Here is a 16,526-nt window from a genome sequence, read left to right on the forward strand (position 1 = left end):
CTGACAAGTCACTGTAACAGCTTACCCACACTTTTGTTACAGAACAACACCCAACTGCTGTGCTTTCATGGTAGAGAAAAATGTCTTAAAATGTCTTAGAAATTCAAGCCTATGCTAATATTCCTTAGTTCCCCTGTGGTGTGTGAGTTAACACTGGAGGTTATGTGATTTTAATATTGGTTAATATTTGATTTCAAAACTTAGGCAAATCTTCATATTTTATCTTTTTATAAATCTTCTATTAAAATTACAAATGTCATAGTACAGAGAATGAATTAATAATAGAAATATGTAATCACAATGAATTTGGTTTTCTGTATAAAAAACACATTAGTGTTTCACTGTCATCTTCTCTAATACCAACCTGGACCATCATCATAATGTCTTCTTTTTAATATGTGCATTTAAACAAACTGGGTCAAGTACATCATATCTTATTCATAAGCAGCTTAAACTGTTCAGCAAGTGGAGGGAAAATGCTAAACTCTTTGGAAGTACCTATAAATTTAAGGTAAATTCATTCTATTACATTAAGAAATACTAAATTCCAGGTAATTCAGCCTTTTAAGGATACACAGAAGATATTGATTTAACATCTGCTATTCCAGTGTGGTTGCTACCATTTCATAGCTTTTTCAGCACAAAAAAGTAAATAGAAATGCTTACCCTGATTCTGAAAAAATTGAGCTAATTAATGTGGTTGGGTTTTATACAGATGGCAGCCTTAATATGAACAACATTTATGATAAACCTACAGAAACAGTGCCTGGAGCAACTGGATCATTAAAAAAAGTATTTGTAAAGCATTATTCTGTCTTGGTTCTGAATTAATAAATAAAGGATTAAGGAGTAGTTACGTGAGACTTTAAGTATAGAGTGATAAAACAAACTCCTGCATTTCTGTGGTGTATATTTTATCCTAACTAGATGCAATTTACTTAAATAAGGCAATTTAATCAGTATTTAGTAAATTTGTCATTTGATATTGTAGAATCTTTCATCATATTTCACTTTAATCAAGAAAGGTAACACCTGTGGTTTATTCACAAAGGCTCCTTTTGTTAAATGAACACCCGCAGGCCATGAAGCAATTACATTTGTTGCTTGTACCAAAGTAGGAGGCACTTAAATAGACCTTAGTAGGGATAGATGAGAACTTGCAGACTTTATTCTTTTGTCCAGCACTGAGATTAGTTCTTATCATAGCTCAAGAAGGAAGCCTCTGAACTGAAAAGATGGGAATTATTTAAAGTTCTTCTTAAGTTTGAAACTTTGCTATTGCTGGAGGTGATGTGAATACCTGTGACCTTACAAAAGTTCAAACATCTACTCCCAGCTGATTGTGTGTGCTGATGTTTTTTGAGATTGCAAGACATTCATGTTTATAAGTCCCCTAAAATCACTAGCAAAATCTCTCTCAAAACAAAGACCCCAAACCACAGAAGCCTGTTTTCAGTTAGTTAGGTTTGGGGGTATTTTTGAGGCAGATAATTTAGTCTGTTAGCTTTATTTGCAATACATGAGTTTCCGAATGTGTCACTTAATGCAGGACAGGGTTCTTATCTCTTGGGTTTGAACATAATTGAGTAATCAAAGAAAAAAGTTTGGCATCATGTAAAGAGACCAAAAGAATATAATTATTTGATGATTCACCCCCTTTAAGTAAATTAATGTTTTATGCTGTTGAGTATGCATCAAATACCTGCCCTGTACTTCAGTTCTGCCACTTTTAACTGCACCACTGATTAAAGTCCAACAGCTCTGCAAATTTTGCCAGTCTGTCAGAGTGAAAAATGTTTATTTGGGGTGAAAGAGAATGAACTTCTGCTTCCAGCTCAGCTGTTCCCAAGGAGAGTCTTGTTCTTCTGGTCTAGAGCCTGGGGAGGGAGCAGGGGGGTGTCTGATGGGTGTCTTTCATTGTCACACTTTGAAGCAGCACTGCAGATAACCGGTTCTGCCTGAGAACAAGGGAGGTAAATCCTCGGATAATCTGCACAGAGCAGGGGCACAGGGGCTGCTGAGGCAGAGGGAGTTGCCTGCAGACAGTCAGAGGCAGCTTTTCACAGCAGCCTGCACTGCTGGGGAGTTGCTGGTTCTGCAGAGTCCCACTCATTCTGTGAAAATCCAGCTGCTGGGCGTGTGAGACTTTCCCATCTTTAGTTCTGGCCTGTGTGTAGGGAGATCAGAGATGCTGCCCAGCCCAGGGCAGTGCTGTTACCCCTCATCAGTGTGGGTTTGTGTCCCTTCTCTGTCTAGTGGGAACTGTGACTTCAGTGGCACTTCTTGGATGCAGTTAACTTTCTCTAAGAGTAGATACCAAAATGCAGCCCTGTGAGCTGTCACACAAGTGGCTTTCCCTGTGCCTTGGGGTTTTTGGCAGCAGCAGCAGCACATTGCTCTGCAATTAATACATTCTTAAATAATTCTTAAATAAAAAAACATTCTTACTAAAAATACAGGGGTTTAACAGTTAATTCTTTTTCTTTGGTGAATATCATTCCCAGCTACTGTGCTTGCAGAGCTTTGCAGTGTTTCAGATTGAGTCCTGCCTCTGCAAAGGGTGACACTCCAGGTGGACAATTCCCTGTGAGTAATCCCACTGAGATCAGCAACGTGGTGTAGACATGGCTTGGTGCATGGAGCCTTGGAGGATTCTGGCACTGGTCTTTATTTCAAAGGAATTTATACTACTTTGGTTAATTTTTTTTTTTAATTAATGATTATGGCCTGTCACTGGTATTTGGTTTTACATTTTCCTGTAATTCTTTTGATTTTTATTGCTTGACTTTAATTCTAGGTTGTAGTGAAGTGCCTAGGTGATGGACAGACACCCTACAAAGGTGCATTATCCTTAGATGAATCACACATTGTGACAGTACTCTTAATGCTAAATTCAGAGGTGTAGGGCCCACTCATACCTTCCAGGGAGAACTGCAAAAATTACCTTATGTGGTGAATTTCAGGACGGAGGAAGATGCTTTACTGCAAATGTTCTACCTGGAATGCAAACTGTGAACATCTCGTCTAGACAAGTAATTATTCCTAGTACTGGAAGTAGTTTCATGCCATTGCAGGCAAAAGCAATTTATTTTATTTTTTTGTCATTTTGGAGCTTGGTAGAAATATGGGAAAGCTTTTGGATATACTTGAGTCATGAGTGGTTCTTTATTTTACATAGTAAAAAATGAGCATCACATTCTGCCTGTGAACTGGGAGAAGTGAGAAAGCACAGGAACCAGAAGAGCACACGGGGAGCTGGCAGGGAAACAGGAGCACATTGCAAGAAGTGATGCTTTTGCAGCGACGTGAAATGTTAGCATGGCTTTGCTTTCTGTCTCATAGTAATTCCAGCTTGTCCTGTTTGTGTGTTTGCTGAGGGAGTCTGTCACAGTGACAGCAGTTTGGTGGCTGACTCGTTATTCCAGAAGGTGCTGGAGTTTGCACCAGCAAGGTCAGGTGCTGCCTTGTACTGTTCTTTGCACGTGAGAAGCAAACTCACGTGTGAGTGTGGACACAGGCAGTGCTTTGGGTGGGTCCACTGAACTAAGTGACCACAAACATCCAGCTACCCTGCTGCACATCCTAAACAGGTTGTGTTCCATGGAATCTTTGAGGAAAACGGCAGTGACAGCACATGCTCAAACAGAGACCTATCAAAACCACAAAATGCATATTCTACACAGGTTGTTTGACTCTAGATAGAAGCTTTCTAAATGTACAAATTGACTTCTGGTTGGTTTTTTTTTTTTGTTTGCAAAGTTGCGTGGGTAGGAGGAGGACCAAAGTCATCTAGCTGGAACCAGCTGGCCTTCCCAGAGGAAACCCTTTGGTGCATGTGCCAGGAATCTGATCAGCCTTCCAAACAACAAAGGTGACAGACAAGCTGAGCAGGGAGTTCCTCTCTGGAAGGACTGGGAGAACAAGCACTAGAGGAGCTTGGCTGAAGTAGTGGATCAGTCAAAGACAAAGGAGGTGGCAATCCTTTATACCTGTGGAAGGGGATGGTACCAGTGGGTCTCAAAAGGGCTTAGACATTGCTGGGCACGTGTGGGTTCTGAAATGCTGAGGGCAGGTTTGTGCCCCCTGACACACCTACAGCACCTTTCCTGGTGCCACAGAAATACAGGGCTGCTTGGGAGGGATGGGCAGGCTCACAGATGCTTTCTGCAGTGTGTTTCATTCTGCCAAAGTGACCTGTTGTGTCTCAGTCCACAGCTGGCACATTTGCCACGGCTCAGCAGAGGGGCTCTGGCAGCAGAGTGCCAGCCTGGGGTGCTGGTCTGGTGACAGGCACGTGGCAGCATGGCTGAGCAAGAGCCTCACATTAAAGCCCAGGTTCCCAGGGAGTGTTACCTGGCCAGACACCTACAAGTACCACCTGCAATTTCCTCCAGTGGGGCACCTGCATTTGTTCTTACTGGTTTACAGCCTGCCTTTACTCTAGAGTGGTGTTCCACTTTGTTACCCATGAACTCTCCCTTCTGCAGACAGTTTAGAGTCTGCATAGTTCAATTCCAAAACATTCATGCTGCTCCTACTTTGAGTTTCACTTGAAATTGTTTGTTTGTTTATTTAGTTAGTTTCCATATGTTTTTCCTCTGAATTGTGCTCATAGTAATGTTCCAAGTAGATACTTCATAGTAATGTTCCAAGTAGATACTTCATAGTAATGTTCCAAGTAGATACTTGGTTTTGGAAAAATGTATGTTTAAAGTCCATATTAAATATTCTCTAGATTGAGAATATGTTGCTTCATTTAAGTTTTTAGCCTGGTTTAAAATTTTAGAAACAAAACCCAATTACAAATGTAATTATTAAGTATTTTATTTGGTAACTTGAGAGAGCTTATTTGTACCTGAAACGTTTTTAAGAAAACATTACAAAATAGTATTGTATGTTCCAAGCAGATACCTTAGTTTAAGACTTGCAGGAGCATCTTTTTCACATGTGAAAGCTTCATACTCTCATTTAGGTAACTACTACAGCTATGTTGCTATTTCTCATTTTGCCATTGAGTCAGCCAGTGAATGCCATGAATCTGTGGTATGTAATATAGTTAATGCATAATATATATGGGCAATGAAAGGTCTTTGTCATATAGTATAAGGTCACCATCATTAATTTTCAAATTATAAAAAGGGATTTGCTGTTTTGTGATCATCATTATTGCAATATAATGTGTTGTGGATTCTGCCTGCACATAGAATGAACTGTGATCTTAATTAGAACTTTGACAAGCCTACTCCGATAAAATGATGAGATTATTCGTAATTGATGTCACAATCAATTACCAGTTAGTTCATCATGAATCTACTAACAGGTCTAGCCTTGGTGCTGGCCCCAGGATGTTGATGAGTGTGTGGCTGCCCTGTTCATGCTGTTACTGCGACAGGAGGGCAGATTTTCAGTCAACATCCTAATGACCTCTTTTGAAGTCTATTAAATTAATGACCCTGTCACATTGGTCTAACCTCTTGCATCTTCATTTTGGATTTTTTGTTGCAAACCATTGGTTTTTGAGCACATGATAGAACAGATACTGTGGAGCACTCCTTCTCATCCCTCTAAATCTGGCAGTGGGTCTTACTAGACTCAATAAATTTTAGTTCATTACACAGTCATGAAATACAGAGCTCAGAAATCAAGAAAAACACTGTAAGGCACATTGTGCTTAACACCATTCTGTTCTGGTTTCTTGTTGCATTTCAATCTTGCTTATAGGTGCCTAAAGGACATGTTTGGTTAGAAGGTGATAATCTCAGGAATTCTACAGATTCCAGGTGCTACGGACCCGTTCCTTATGGGCTGATAAGAGGACGCATTTGTCTTAAGGTATGTGAATTTATACTATCTAAAAATAGCTGCATTAATACATTTTTAATGAGTTAGGCACTGAAACTTGCCTCCCCAACTGCCTGGCCAAAGCAAATGGAAAGGAAAGCATGAACACTCCACCACCTGCTGTAAAAGGATAAATCAACAGTGACGGGGTTTTTGGAGGGAGGACTTTGGAGCAGCACTGAGCAGTCACTGCTATGAAAATGGAATGAATTGTTTTGCAAGCAAATCCAAACATGATAAAACCACAAATGTACACACATACGCCCTGCTGCACAGATGGACATTTCATCCTTACTTTGATTCTCTCTGCAAAATGGTTTTTCACTGTTGCAGCTCTGTGGTCCAAAAAACAAAATGGAGGAAAAGATTCTTTTTCCAGGACTTGCACACATACTTTGGACATGTAGCCTGGCCTTGCTGCTTTTTAAACTAAAAAAATGCTTTGAATGAATGTTATACTGAACCATCACGGCTTCTTCTCCTTTTGCTTCAACAATTCTACAACTTTATTTCACACTGAATTATTTTTTGATAGCATCTGTAAACTAGTAATAGTTTGCTTTTTTACCAAAAAGAAGAAACATAACACAATTTCCTCTCCGTAAAAAGTTTAATCTAAGAAACAGGGGAGTGTGTATTACACACTTATACACCTGCTTTTAGAAAGCAGGATTTAAAGTTGTGCATTCAGAACAATAAAAAAGGTTTTCTCCAGATACTTCAGCACATCCACAAACCCATAATTTAGCACACCTGTATTACCCAGGGAAGATTAGATCTTTCCAATTTAACAAAGCCTTATATCCTTAATTTACAGTATTTATTAACACAATTTGGCACTTTTCAAAAAAAAATAAAACCCCTTGCAGCTATTGAGCACAATCAGTAATTGCTTTCTAAGCCTCAGACAACACGATCCCCTCAGCCCTACTGGCAAATTTTGGGTGACCTCTGTTCCTCCTGGCTCAGAGTTCTTCCCTGGTGTTTACTCAGGGCTCTGCCCCTTCTCCTGCTGTCTGCCTTACACCAGAGGGGAAAATGCTGGTTCCCACAGGGCTGGTTTTATGACCCAAGTTTTAGCTTGGATTATTGACTGCTAAGAGGCAAAGGATGCTCATCTGCTGACACTCCTCTAAAGGGAATGTGGCAGTAATAATGCAACTGAAAAAAGCATTTCTCCAAACTGAGGCACAGGTATAGAAAAGCTGCTGCTGTTTACTGCTTTAATGTTAGCAAATTCTGGATATATCAAGAACCTGTGTGTATGGACAGCCAGAATTAGTCACAGCAATAGATTTTGTGTCCAGATTGTGCCCTGACAAGGAAGGTGTTTGGAAGACCTTAATGAAGTGACTGACAGGACTGAACCCTAAGTAAACTCTGTAAAATGAGTGGAACTCACACACAGATAATTCATATTGAAGCACTACTTTAGGACTCCAGAACATTGTCTGTTAAAAAAAATATTAGGCAATGACTTGATACTTAATCAAAATAATTTAACCAGATTTCACAGCAGCTGTTTAATGACAGTGGCATAGAGGAGTGATTATTCAAGTTTTTGTGAGATTTAAGTATATGGTGCCTAACAGAAGCAAAAATGAATTTGTTCTTCAAACGAGTGTTTCTGGTAGGGCTCTTTGTGATACCTCACATGAGCACACAGTGATGTTCTGCTGTGTGCTGCTGCTGCACACTGCAGTGCAGGGCAGCAGATACAGACTGCACGGGGCTGGCTGGCCACTGGCCACTGGCCAGGAGACTCCTCTGAGTGCTTTTAATGCAGTCTGCTGCAGCTTTGGCTTCTCTTCCATCCAACAGGTTTTACTGCCTTCAGAATGGAAGTTTTTGTGGCTTTGTCTTACAGTGGATTTTGGAGAAGCAGATGTAACAGTGCCTTTCAGTGCTGAGTTACTTTTTTTAGGAATGGACACAAAAAAAAACCAAATATAACAGAAGAGAGTGAGCTTAGCCAACCGAGCTGGCTGAATTTGTTTGGCCAACCTATTCTTGGCAAAACATGAGTGTTTATCTGAAGTTCAGACCGAGGGTTCTCAGCCAGTGTTGGTGCAGCAGTTTTTAACCCTTGCAGAAACACCAACACCTGACTCTTGTCCTGCCACTCCAAACACGAGGTCATTCCTTAAAGGGCTGCTGAAATCAAAGCAGCTGCCAATTCTGTAAAAGCACTGGGAATCCCACTTAGATAGAACTCATGCTTCGTCCTGTCCTAGGTAGGATATCCTGTGCATTCCCTGGATTTAGGCTCCATGTCAGAACTAGACCTGTGGTGTATCTTCAAAAGAGCTAGTTAGCCCCATTTATGCCCCGTCCATCAGATCAAATCTATCTATGTAGGCCAAAGCAGAGAGGGCAAAGAGCTGCTAATTGGAAGAGCCAGTCTGAATGAGCAAGTCACAGTCAACTTCTGTCAGAACTTTAAAGGACTCGGGGATCAGGACACAGTGGCATGTCTTTGTTTCACAGAGGAGGCTTTCCATCTCTTTCCAACCACCAGTATTGTTTCTCAGGTTCTCCCTGCATGCAGACTAGATAAAACATCATTTTCATTCTAACTCTACCACTAAGATTACTGTGACAAATTTCAAACTACACTGTCAAAACAACATTTAAAGCTAATTCGATTACTTTCACCGAAAGAAAGTCAAGTTGCAATAGGTGTGATTTGAGTTGCCTGAAATTAGATTTGTGCTGGCGTGAACAGACTAAAAAACATCCTTCTCCAGGCCTTTACTGAGATCAGCTTAGATTTGTTATATGGGATATTTTTCTTTCCTTTTACTTCTGTTTGCCTTCAGGGCCAAACAAAGACTTGACACCCAGCCTGCAGCCAGCACAGGCCCTCTGGACAGCTTTGAATTCTGCAGCTTTGCTGCTAACCAAGATCAGAAATACCCTTCTGTTGTTGGCTTGTATCTGTATTTTCGTGTGGAACTTAAAATAGCTCACTGGCTGATCAGCACAGAGACAAGACATCACCTCTGTGGTTCTGTGTCAGCAGCTGCTCCTCGTGCTCCTCCCTGACTGCACGTGCCAGAACCACAAGAACTTCCTGAGATCTTGCACAAGAGCCTTCTCCTGATGCACACAACCTGAGGTGCTGCTCATGACTCCTCCTTCTGCCTTCCTGATGGTGGGGCACAGTGCTGCCAGGGGCTGCCAGGAGCCTGGGGAGGGCACAGCCCCAGCCAGGAGCAGGGCACAGCCCCAGCCAGGAGAGCTGCTGCTGCCTCCTGCCAGGCCTGAACTGCCTCAGCCTCTCCTGGCACAGCCTTTGGTGCTGGGGACAAATCACAGGGCTAGAAATAACTGAGCCTTTGCCTGTGCTTCCTCTTCTGAGTGAGACAATTACTCTTTGACTCCACACCGAGAGCAGCAAAGGCTCCTTCCGTGCCCTGGCTGCTCCATGAACTCAGAGCTGCTGCTAGGTTGCTGTTCTTATACCTTAAGACCAAATTCTAAGGAGAAATAAGTGAGATCACCAAAATACTGACAGATGCTTTGGGAACAAGGTAGTAGGCCACCTTTCTGTGTCTAGGTCTCTTCATCTTGGGCAGGGGCTGTGACATTTTTATGGTCTTTAGAGCCACAGACGTTCAAGGGAGACAAAGGACAGTGAGTGAATGAATGAATGTCCTTGCTTTCCTGTTACCTTTTTTTTTGCATCCAAGATCATCCTACATGTAATTAATGACTGTGCAGGGCAAAGTACTTCTGGGAGCATTCAGCTATACAGGTAATTTCTGGAGAGAAGCTTTGTTTATTGGTCAGCATCACTCTCTGACACCTGTACTTGGTGATGAGCTGTGCTCTTTTGGAAATAACTATCCCTTCTGAGAGGAGCCTCATCCAGAGCCTGGGTGGTGGCAGGCACTTCACCCTTCACTCCTGTTGGTTTAAGTTTGTTTAAGTTTACCTGTAGCCAACAGATCTTTTTTTTTCCCAAGGTTTGGTATTTCCAGGTCAAAGGCCCATCTTGAAAGTACAAATAAAATAAAAATACACCTCACCACGGTGAGGTCCATGTGAGTGGTACTTTTTTCCTCCTAGATGGACCAAAAATCACATACCTTATCTTTAAAGTCATGAAGAGCTTTACAGGCTAGAAAACACTGGATTGGAAAGACACTCTTTAGGAACATATTTATTTCCAAGGGTGAGAAAAGCAATGGAATTAATGAGGCTCTCCATAGCAAAGCATATCTCCTGTATAAATTGTAAAATTCACACTATGGAATGGTTCCCTGTAATATACAGGATTTATTACTGCTAGTAAGAGAAGCACATCAGTGAGCAAAGTTCTTTACCAAAAAGAGAAATAATCATCATGTTTATGAAACGATTCCAGTAACAAATGAAAACACTGAACTTTGGATTGTGATTGAAATCTCTTGTAACTGTGCTTTATTTTACAGATATGGCCTCTGAATGACTTTGGATTTCTACGTGCAAGCCCCAATGGCCACAGATTTCTTGATGATTAAAAGACTTGAGCTACTACTGACAGTTTTCATAGTATTTTCTACTAAAACGAATGGAACTATTTTTGTTTAGAATAAACACAAATATGACTTGAGAAAGATGTCTCTTTCTGAGATTACACCTAACTTCAGAGTGGGAATGATACACTTGTGTCATCAGCAAAAATGACGTGCCTGCCATCCGCGGGTGGTGCCAGGGCTGGCACTGAACACAGCCCCAGTGTCCTGCTGGTCACTGCCAGGAGTGCTGTGGGGTTTCCTCTGACTGCCCAGTGGGGTCAGAGCACAGCTTCCCCATTAGCTTTCCTCTCAGGAGTGATGCCTCCACTTCTTCTGCCGTGGAGAGCCTCAGCTCAACACGTGCTCCTGCTCCAGGCTGCCCAGGTGGTGCCACTGTCACAGGGCAGGGACAGCCACTGCTTCCAGCTGCCAGCCTCTGCCTCCTCCTCCTAGGCTCCAGTCCTTGAGAGGATTTAATGACCTTAAATATTTAGCTTACAAATAGAAAATGTTCGTGTTTCCCACTGCTGAACCTTGCTCTTCATTCTCTTCAAAGTGTTCTCACATCTCTGCCTCCTGATTGAATTTTGTCATCTGAGCTGTTAAAAGGATTTAACCTAAGAAGGGCCCAAGGTAGAGCTGCTTCAGACTGAAATTGGAAGAAGCTACTCTGTTGCTTGCTGGGAAAGAAACGTTTAGATCAGGAGATACATTGCAGTCGTACAGAACTCATGTTCTGGGCTGGAGGTGTTGAATAATGAGCTCTTTAGCTGCAGGAGGAGAATCCCAGCCTCATGTCTGCAGAGCTGTGTGAGCAAAGGGGCACTTGTCATTTTTAACCCTGCATGAACCTGTTCTTGCAGTGCCCCCCTTTTCTTTAATGTACATTTCTTTAGCAGGTGCTGTCACTTGTTTGTCCAGGCTTTTGAAAAGTTTGTAACGCTCAATGTGCCTGATTGAAGCAATCATTGCAGGATCTCGATAACAAGTGAACACGTGTCACAGCAAACCAGAGATACATCTTTGGTTTCACTCCTGGAGACACTGTAATTCCCACCACATCGACAGGACAGAGTGTAGACTTGTTCATCTGCCAAAACAGAAAACAAAAACGCCTTCAGTGCTGGAGAAGAATCAAGAATTTATTTGGAATTTTCTTCACAAAGCTACTCTTAGTAACAAATAACCTCCTACTTTTGGGTTGTAAATATCAGTATCTGTGCTACCATTCGTAACTCAATAATCTCAAAATGTTTCAGTGGCTGAGATATTACACTAAACAACCAGGGCCAGTGGAGTCTCTTCAAAAAACCCCAAAAAACTCCAGTAATAACAAGCTGCACAATCTGATGATACTAAAAGAAAAAACTAAGTGGTGTTACTCATACAGATCAAGGATGCTTCCAAAACAGGCTGCTAACCCAGGAACCAAAACAGAAGAAAGGAAAGTAGGATTTTTCCCCTCACAACTTAAAAAAAAAAAAAAAAAAAAAGGTAAAAAAATAAAAATCAAAACCAGCCATTTATTCCAAAAGCAATTAAACAAGAAAAGCCAGAGCAATAGACAGGAGGGAAGGAACAGTGGCAGATGAGAAAAGAAATGCAGAAATTCTACCAATGCGCCAGATGCACAAGAGATATGGGAAAAATCTATGTACTCTCAATTATACAAGAGGAGAGCTGGGTGAAAAGTGGTACTGCAAGTGAGGATGGGAGAAGTGTAGATGGAATGGAAAACAAATGTAACAGAAAGTTAAATTCTAATCCAAGTAATCTCACAGAGCAAAACAGCTTTGTCCCAGGAAATGCAGCAAAACCAGCACTTAAAGTAAGACAACAATGGTGCAAAGTGCAGAAAAAAATAGAAAACATTAACAGGGACAATGAAAAGCATTAGGAACCAGCAGCAAGGCACTCATACCTTCATTCCAGGACATGTCCTCAAGATAAATCTGTTCATGAAGTGGCCATTCTTTTGTCAGGTCATCTCCTATAAAGCAAACATGACAGATGTTCAGTCTTTTCTGAGAAATTAATGGTTTTATATACTTAGCAGTCAATCTGGTCCCTACCAGAGTCCTGCCTAGACCACTGTATCAGTTCAAAATCTAGTTCTCTAAAATCTTAGTTTCTATAGAACTGCACAAGCTGGAAAATGTTCTCTTGTAGCCAGGAGAAAAAAAGGGTGACAACAAATTACTGAATTAAGACCCTGAAACCAGCACTTGTGTGAAATTAGGGGCAAACTTCTGTTTTGATGTAGATGCCTTTCAAAACCTGGCTGTAACTCCCAACTCCACGAGCTGAAATGGTGAAGGTTATGTCTGCTAACCTGTACTTTTCACAGATTTGTGGGGCAAACAGTTGAGGTCCAAAGGGACCTCTCAAGATCACCTGCCAAAGCCTCCTGCACCCCACAGCTGGAGCAAGCTGACCAGGATGGGCAGATTTTCAATATCTCCTCAAATGGAGACTTCTCAGTATCTCTCTTCAGTATCTCCTTAGAAAAGAGAAGCCAAATAAAAACCTTTATAAGCACCAAGGGCATGCTGTGTGTGAGAACACCACTGAGACTCCTGCAAAGAAATAAATCCTGCAGAAGAAATAAGTCCTGCAAAAAACACTTCAGGGGAAGACCAGTCCAAGTGCTATTTTATGATAAAGAGTATCTGTGTTGGTACCTCAAAGATCTCCTGCCATTTCTTCCCCCAGGCTCTTCCAACACTGAGTATGAAATGAAAAGTGTACAACATCTACAGGTAACAAAAAACTGAGTTAGAAAACTTCCTGAGCTCCCTATTTGGAATTAATGAAGCAGGATTTCTCTCAGAACTTTTATAGGCTTGGTGGTGGAGGTCTGGGTCATGCCTTGCTGCTAGAAAGTACAAAAAAGGGCAGATGGGCCACCCGAAGAGAACTGGTACCATGGAAATTCATGAGCTTACCATACTTCAAGTAAAGTAACTGAATCACAGAACCACAGCATCATTTATGCTGGAAAACACCTTTAAGATCATTGAGTCCAACCACTAATGAAGGGGCAGCTGAGGAAATGTCTGCTCTCTTATCTAATACAAAGCCCAGGGAACAGAATTTCAACAAAGCTTTTCTAATTCATCCCTGCAATTGTAATTTTGAAAACAAAAAAACTCACTCCAACCCACAGGCAAAATTAATCCTCCTCACAATTCCCAGGCTGAACAGAGATTGTTATTCCCCATCTGATGCTCAGATCCTGAAGGATCAGGCACAGCATCTCCAGCCGGGCAAGGGAGGGATTGTCCTGCTCTGCTCTGGGCTGGGCTGGCCTCGCCTCGAGGGCTGGGGCAGTTTGGGGTGCCACAATGTAAAAAAGGCATGAGGCCATTAGAGAACATCCAAAGGAGGCCAAGGGGAAGGGGAAGAAGGGCTTTGGGGAAGGTGTGAGGGGGGCTGAGGGCACTGGGGCTGCTCAGCCTGGAGGAGAGGAGACACCTCAGGGCAGTCTGCAGCTCTCTCAGGAGGGCAGGCACTGATCTCTGCTCTGGGTGACAGGGACAGGACCCGAGCAAAGAAAACCCCAGGGAAAGAAAATCCCAGCTCTACAGAGATGGGGCAGCTGAGAGGTGTTTTAAAGGATTTCATTCCATATCAGTCTCGCTGAAGGCTGAGACACAAGAGATGTAAAACTCAACACCATTCCACCAGAAGCCAGCCCATTTCCTGGCTACAATTCCTTATAAATGCTTTTCAGCCTGTTAGCTGCTGCCACACAATGCTGCTAATACTCCTAACAACAATCACCTATATTTTTACACCACATAGTCCTGCTACAATGCATCTTTCACTGCTCTAATTCTCCAAAATATCTGGTCTTTCTGCAAGGCCACAGTTTGAAACTCGTTCCTGGTTCAATCTCTCTCAACCCTGTCATTTCTGTTCCATGGCCTCTCTGAGTCAGCACAGCTCATCTCAGAGTGTGCACACAGACGTGCAAGGCTGTGTGAGCTTTCTGTCAGGTTTTGAGAATCCCTTGCACACCCATTTCCCACATCCTACGTTTGCTAAGCACAGACAGAAGGTGCTCCTGCTCTGAAGGGCTTTGGGGAAGGTGTGAGGGGGGCTGAGGGCGCTGGGGCTGCTCAGCCTGGAGGAGGCTGAGGGGAGGCCTCAGGGCAGTTACAAATTCCTGCTGAGGGGAGCAGGAGGGCAGGCACTGATCCCTGCTCTGGGTGACAGGGACAGCCCTCGGGGAATGGCCTGGAGCTGAGTCAGGGAGCTTCAGGCTGGAGAGCAGGAAAAGGTTCTTCCCCCAGAGGGTGTTTGGGCACTGGAACAGCTCCCCAGGGATGGCCACAGCACCAAGCCTGGCAGAGTTCAAGGAGTGTTTAGACAATGCTCTCAGGCACATGATGGGATTCTTGGGGTGTCAAGTGATTCTCCTAAGTCCCTTCCAACTCAGCATATTCTATGACTGTGATTCTGTGAAATCTGAAATCTGGCTATCTCAAAAAATAAAAATTTTCTGTTAGTACTCTTGACTTCCCACATAATCCAGTACAGCTTTGCAGTACAGGCAGTTTTGCACACTGCATTTATTTGCCTGCCTGGTTCAAGCAGGAGGAACATTTTCCAGAGATGAACAAAGCTCTTTTATTTTTCTGGGTCTCCTACTAAAAACATTACCCAGCCTAATACACCTGGAGACAACAGAAACAGAGGGAGCCACTCAGAAACAGAGGCAGAGCCCAGCCTGAGCTTGCAAGCAGAACATCCAACCTAATGGCTCTCAGATTTTGTGTGCCCTTCCTTATTCCATCTGCATCACTGTTACTGCAGCCATGGCTCCCTGTTGGTGCTTGTCTGAAGTGAGCTGGTGTCCCATTTTCCCTCCCAGCCCCAAGGAGAGTGGGAATTTACCAGTGCTGAGCTATGTGATGTCTGCTCTGTGTACAGAGCTGTCATTTCTGAAACCCACCCTGAACATCCAGGGGGAAATGTGAGGAGCTGATCATCCACCAGAACTCATGAAACAAATTTTATTCCCCAGCAGCACAGCCTGCCTGGCTTTGCCATCTATTGGATTTGTCTGACAACAAGAGGTGAAAGGATTCTGCAGCTCCATTGTCTCAACTGCAGGATCTAAGAAAACACTGGCAGGCTCATCAGAGAGGTTTATGAGCCTGCAATTCAAAGAGATTAAAAGGAAAAATCTACTGAGATTCTTTCAGGCTACAGAACAACATTAAATAACTATTAGCAGCTTGGTTCAGTAAAGCTTTACTAGAGCCCTTGCTGGGTCATTCAGAAATTGTAAAAGAGGGAAGGTATTTAAGTTTCACTTGGAGATACAATAAATATTTCTTGGGCTATTTAAGGCTTGAGTTTTAGGGAAAGGGTTGCAAGCAGTAAATGGAAATTCAACCCTTTTAACAGTTTATGGATATAGTAAAAATAGTCATAATACTTGAAAGATTTTTCTAGCTCTTTATCAGGCATACATACTTAGGATTGATTTTTTTTTCAAACCAAACACAATTAAACTTCAAGACATGTACTGTCAGTCAAATACTGTTCACAGTATCTACTCTGCATAAAAATCACCAGTACCCACTGGATGTTTTCCCAAGTTAATTTTTTCAAATAGGCCTTTCAGTTTTAAAACAATTACTTAAATTTGAGTCTTATCAGTTAATTTAAAACAATCACACTTACTTTAATTTGAAATTTTAACCAAGTCATGTTAAGAATTTTCATAAAAAAAGAGATATAAAAATAGCCAAACAATCCTTGTTGCAGATGAGATTTAACTCCAGAGAGTTCAAAGGCTTGTGCTCCAGCTGAGGGGGCTACAAAATCCATGGCTGGAGAAGGAATATCCACTTCTGTCACACACACAGCATAACCTGGCACACTGCAAAAGCACTGCTGTTGTCAGCAAAGGCTGCACTAGTGACCAGGAATTACAAAATGAGCTGCTTTAGGCTAAGTACAATTTTTTGTTGTACTGCCCAGAGCAGCTCGAGGATCTCCACCCCTGGGGACACTAAAGCCAGGCTGAGCAACTGACTGTGAGGACTGCCTTTAGGCAGGAGATTGATCTTCACAGGGTGGCCTCTGAAGGTCTTTTCCAGCCTGTGTGATTCCCTGATTCTGTGAAACATTTTTCTTTCCAGCTGTGTCACGAAAGCAAGAACTTTTGGG

The 16,526-nt window shown here is 42.4% G+C and overlaps 2 protein-coding genes across 5 annotated transcripts in view; one reads left to right on the forward strand and one right to left on the reverse strand.

Moving 5' to 3' along the window:
• Nucleotides 1–10,442, forward strand: part of IMMP1L (inner mitochondrial membrane peptidase subunit 1) — a 32,403-nt gene extending 21,961 nt beyond the window's left edge. For both annotated transcript variants that reach the window (XM_053981718.1, XM_053981717.1), the window contains exons 5-6: nt 5,722–5,832; nt 10,278–10,442. In XM_053981718.1, coding sequence (XP_053837693.1) covers nt 5,722–5,832; nt 10,278–10,346 — 180 coding nt within the window. In that variant the 3' untranslated portion in view covers nt 10,347–10,442. The remainder of the gene's footprint in view (nt 1–5,721; nt 5,833–10,277) is intronic.
• Nucleotides 9,991–16,526, reverse strand: part of DNAJC24 (DnaJ heat shock protein family (Hsp40) member C24) — a 33,225-nt gene continuing 26,689 nt past the window's right edge. For all 3 annotated transcript variants that reach the window (XM_053981720.1, XM_053981722.1, XM_053981721.1), the window contains exons 4-5: nt 12,265–12,333; nt 9,991–11,433 (exon numbers count right to left, since the gene is read on the reverse strand). In XM_053981720.1, the coding sequence (XP_053837695.1) occupies nt 11,309–11,433; nt 12,265–12,333 (194 nt within the window). In that variant the 3' untranslated portion in view covers nt 9,991–11,308. The remainder of the gene's footprint in view (nt 11,434–12,264; nt 12,334–16,526) is intronic.

Source organism: Vidua macroura, chromosome 6 (genome assembly GCF_024509145.1).
Source record: "Vidua macroura isolate BioBank_ID:100142 chromosome 6, ASM2450914v1, whole genome shotgun sequence".
Taxonomy (NCBI): domain Eukaryota; kingdom Metazoa; phylum Chordata; class Aves; order Passeriformes; family Viduidae; genus Vidua; species Vidua macroura.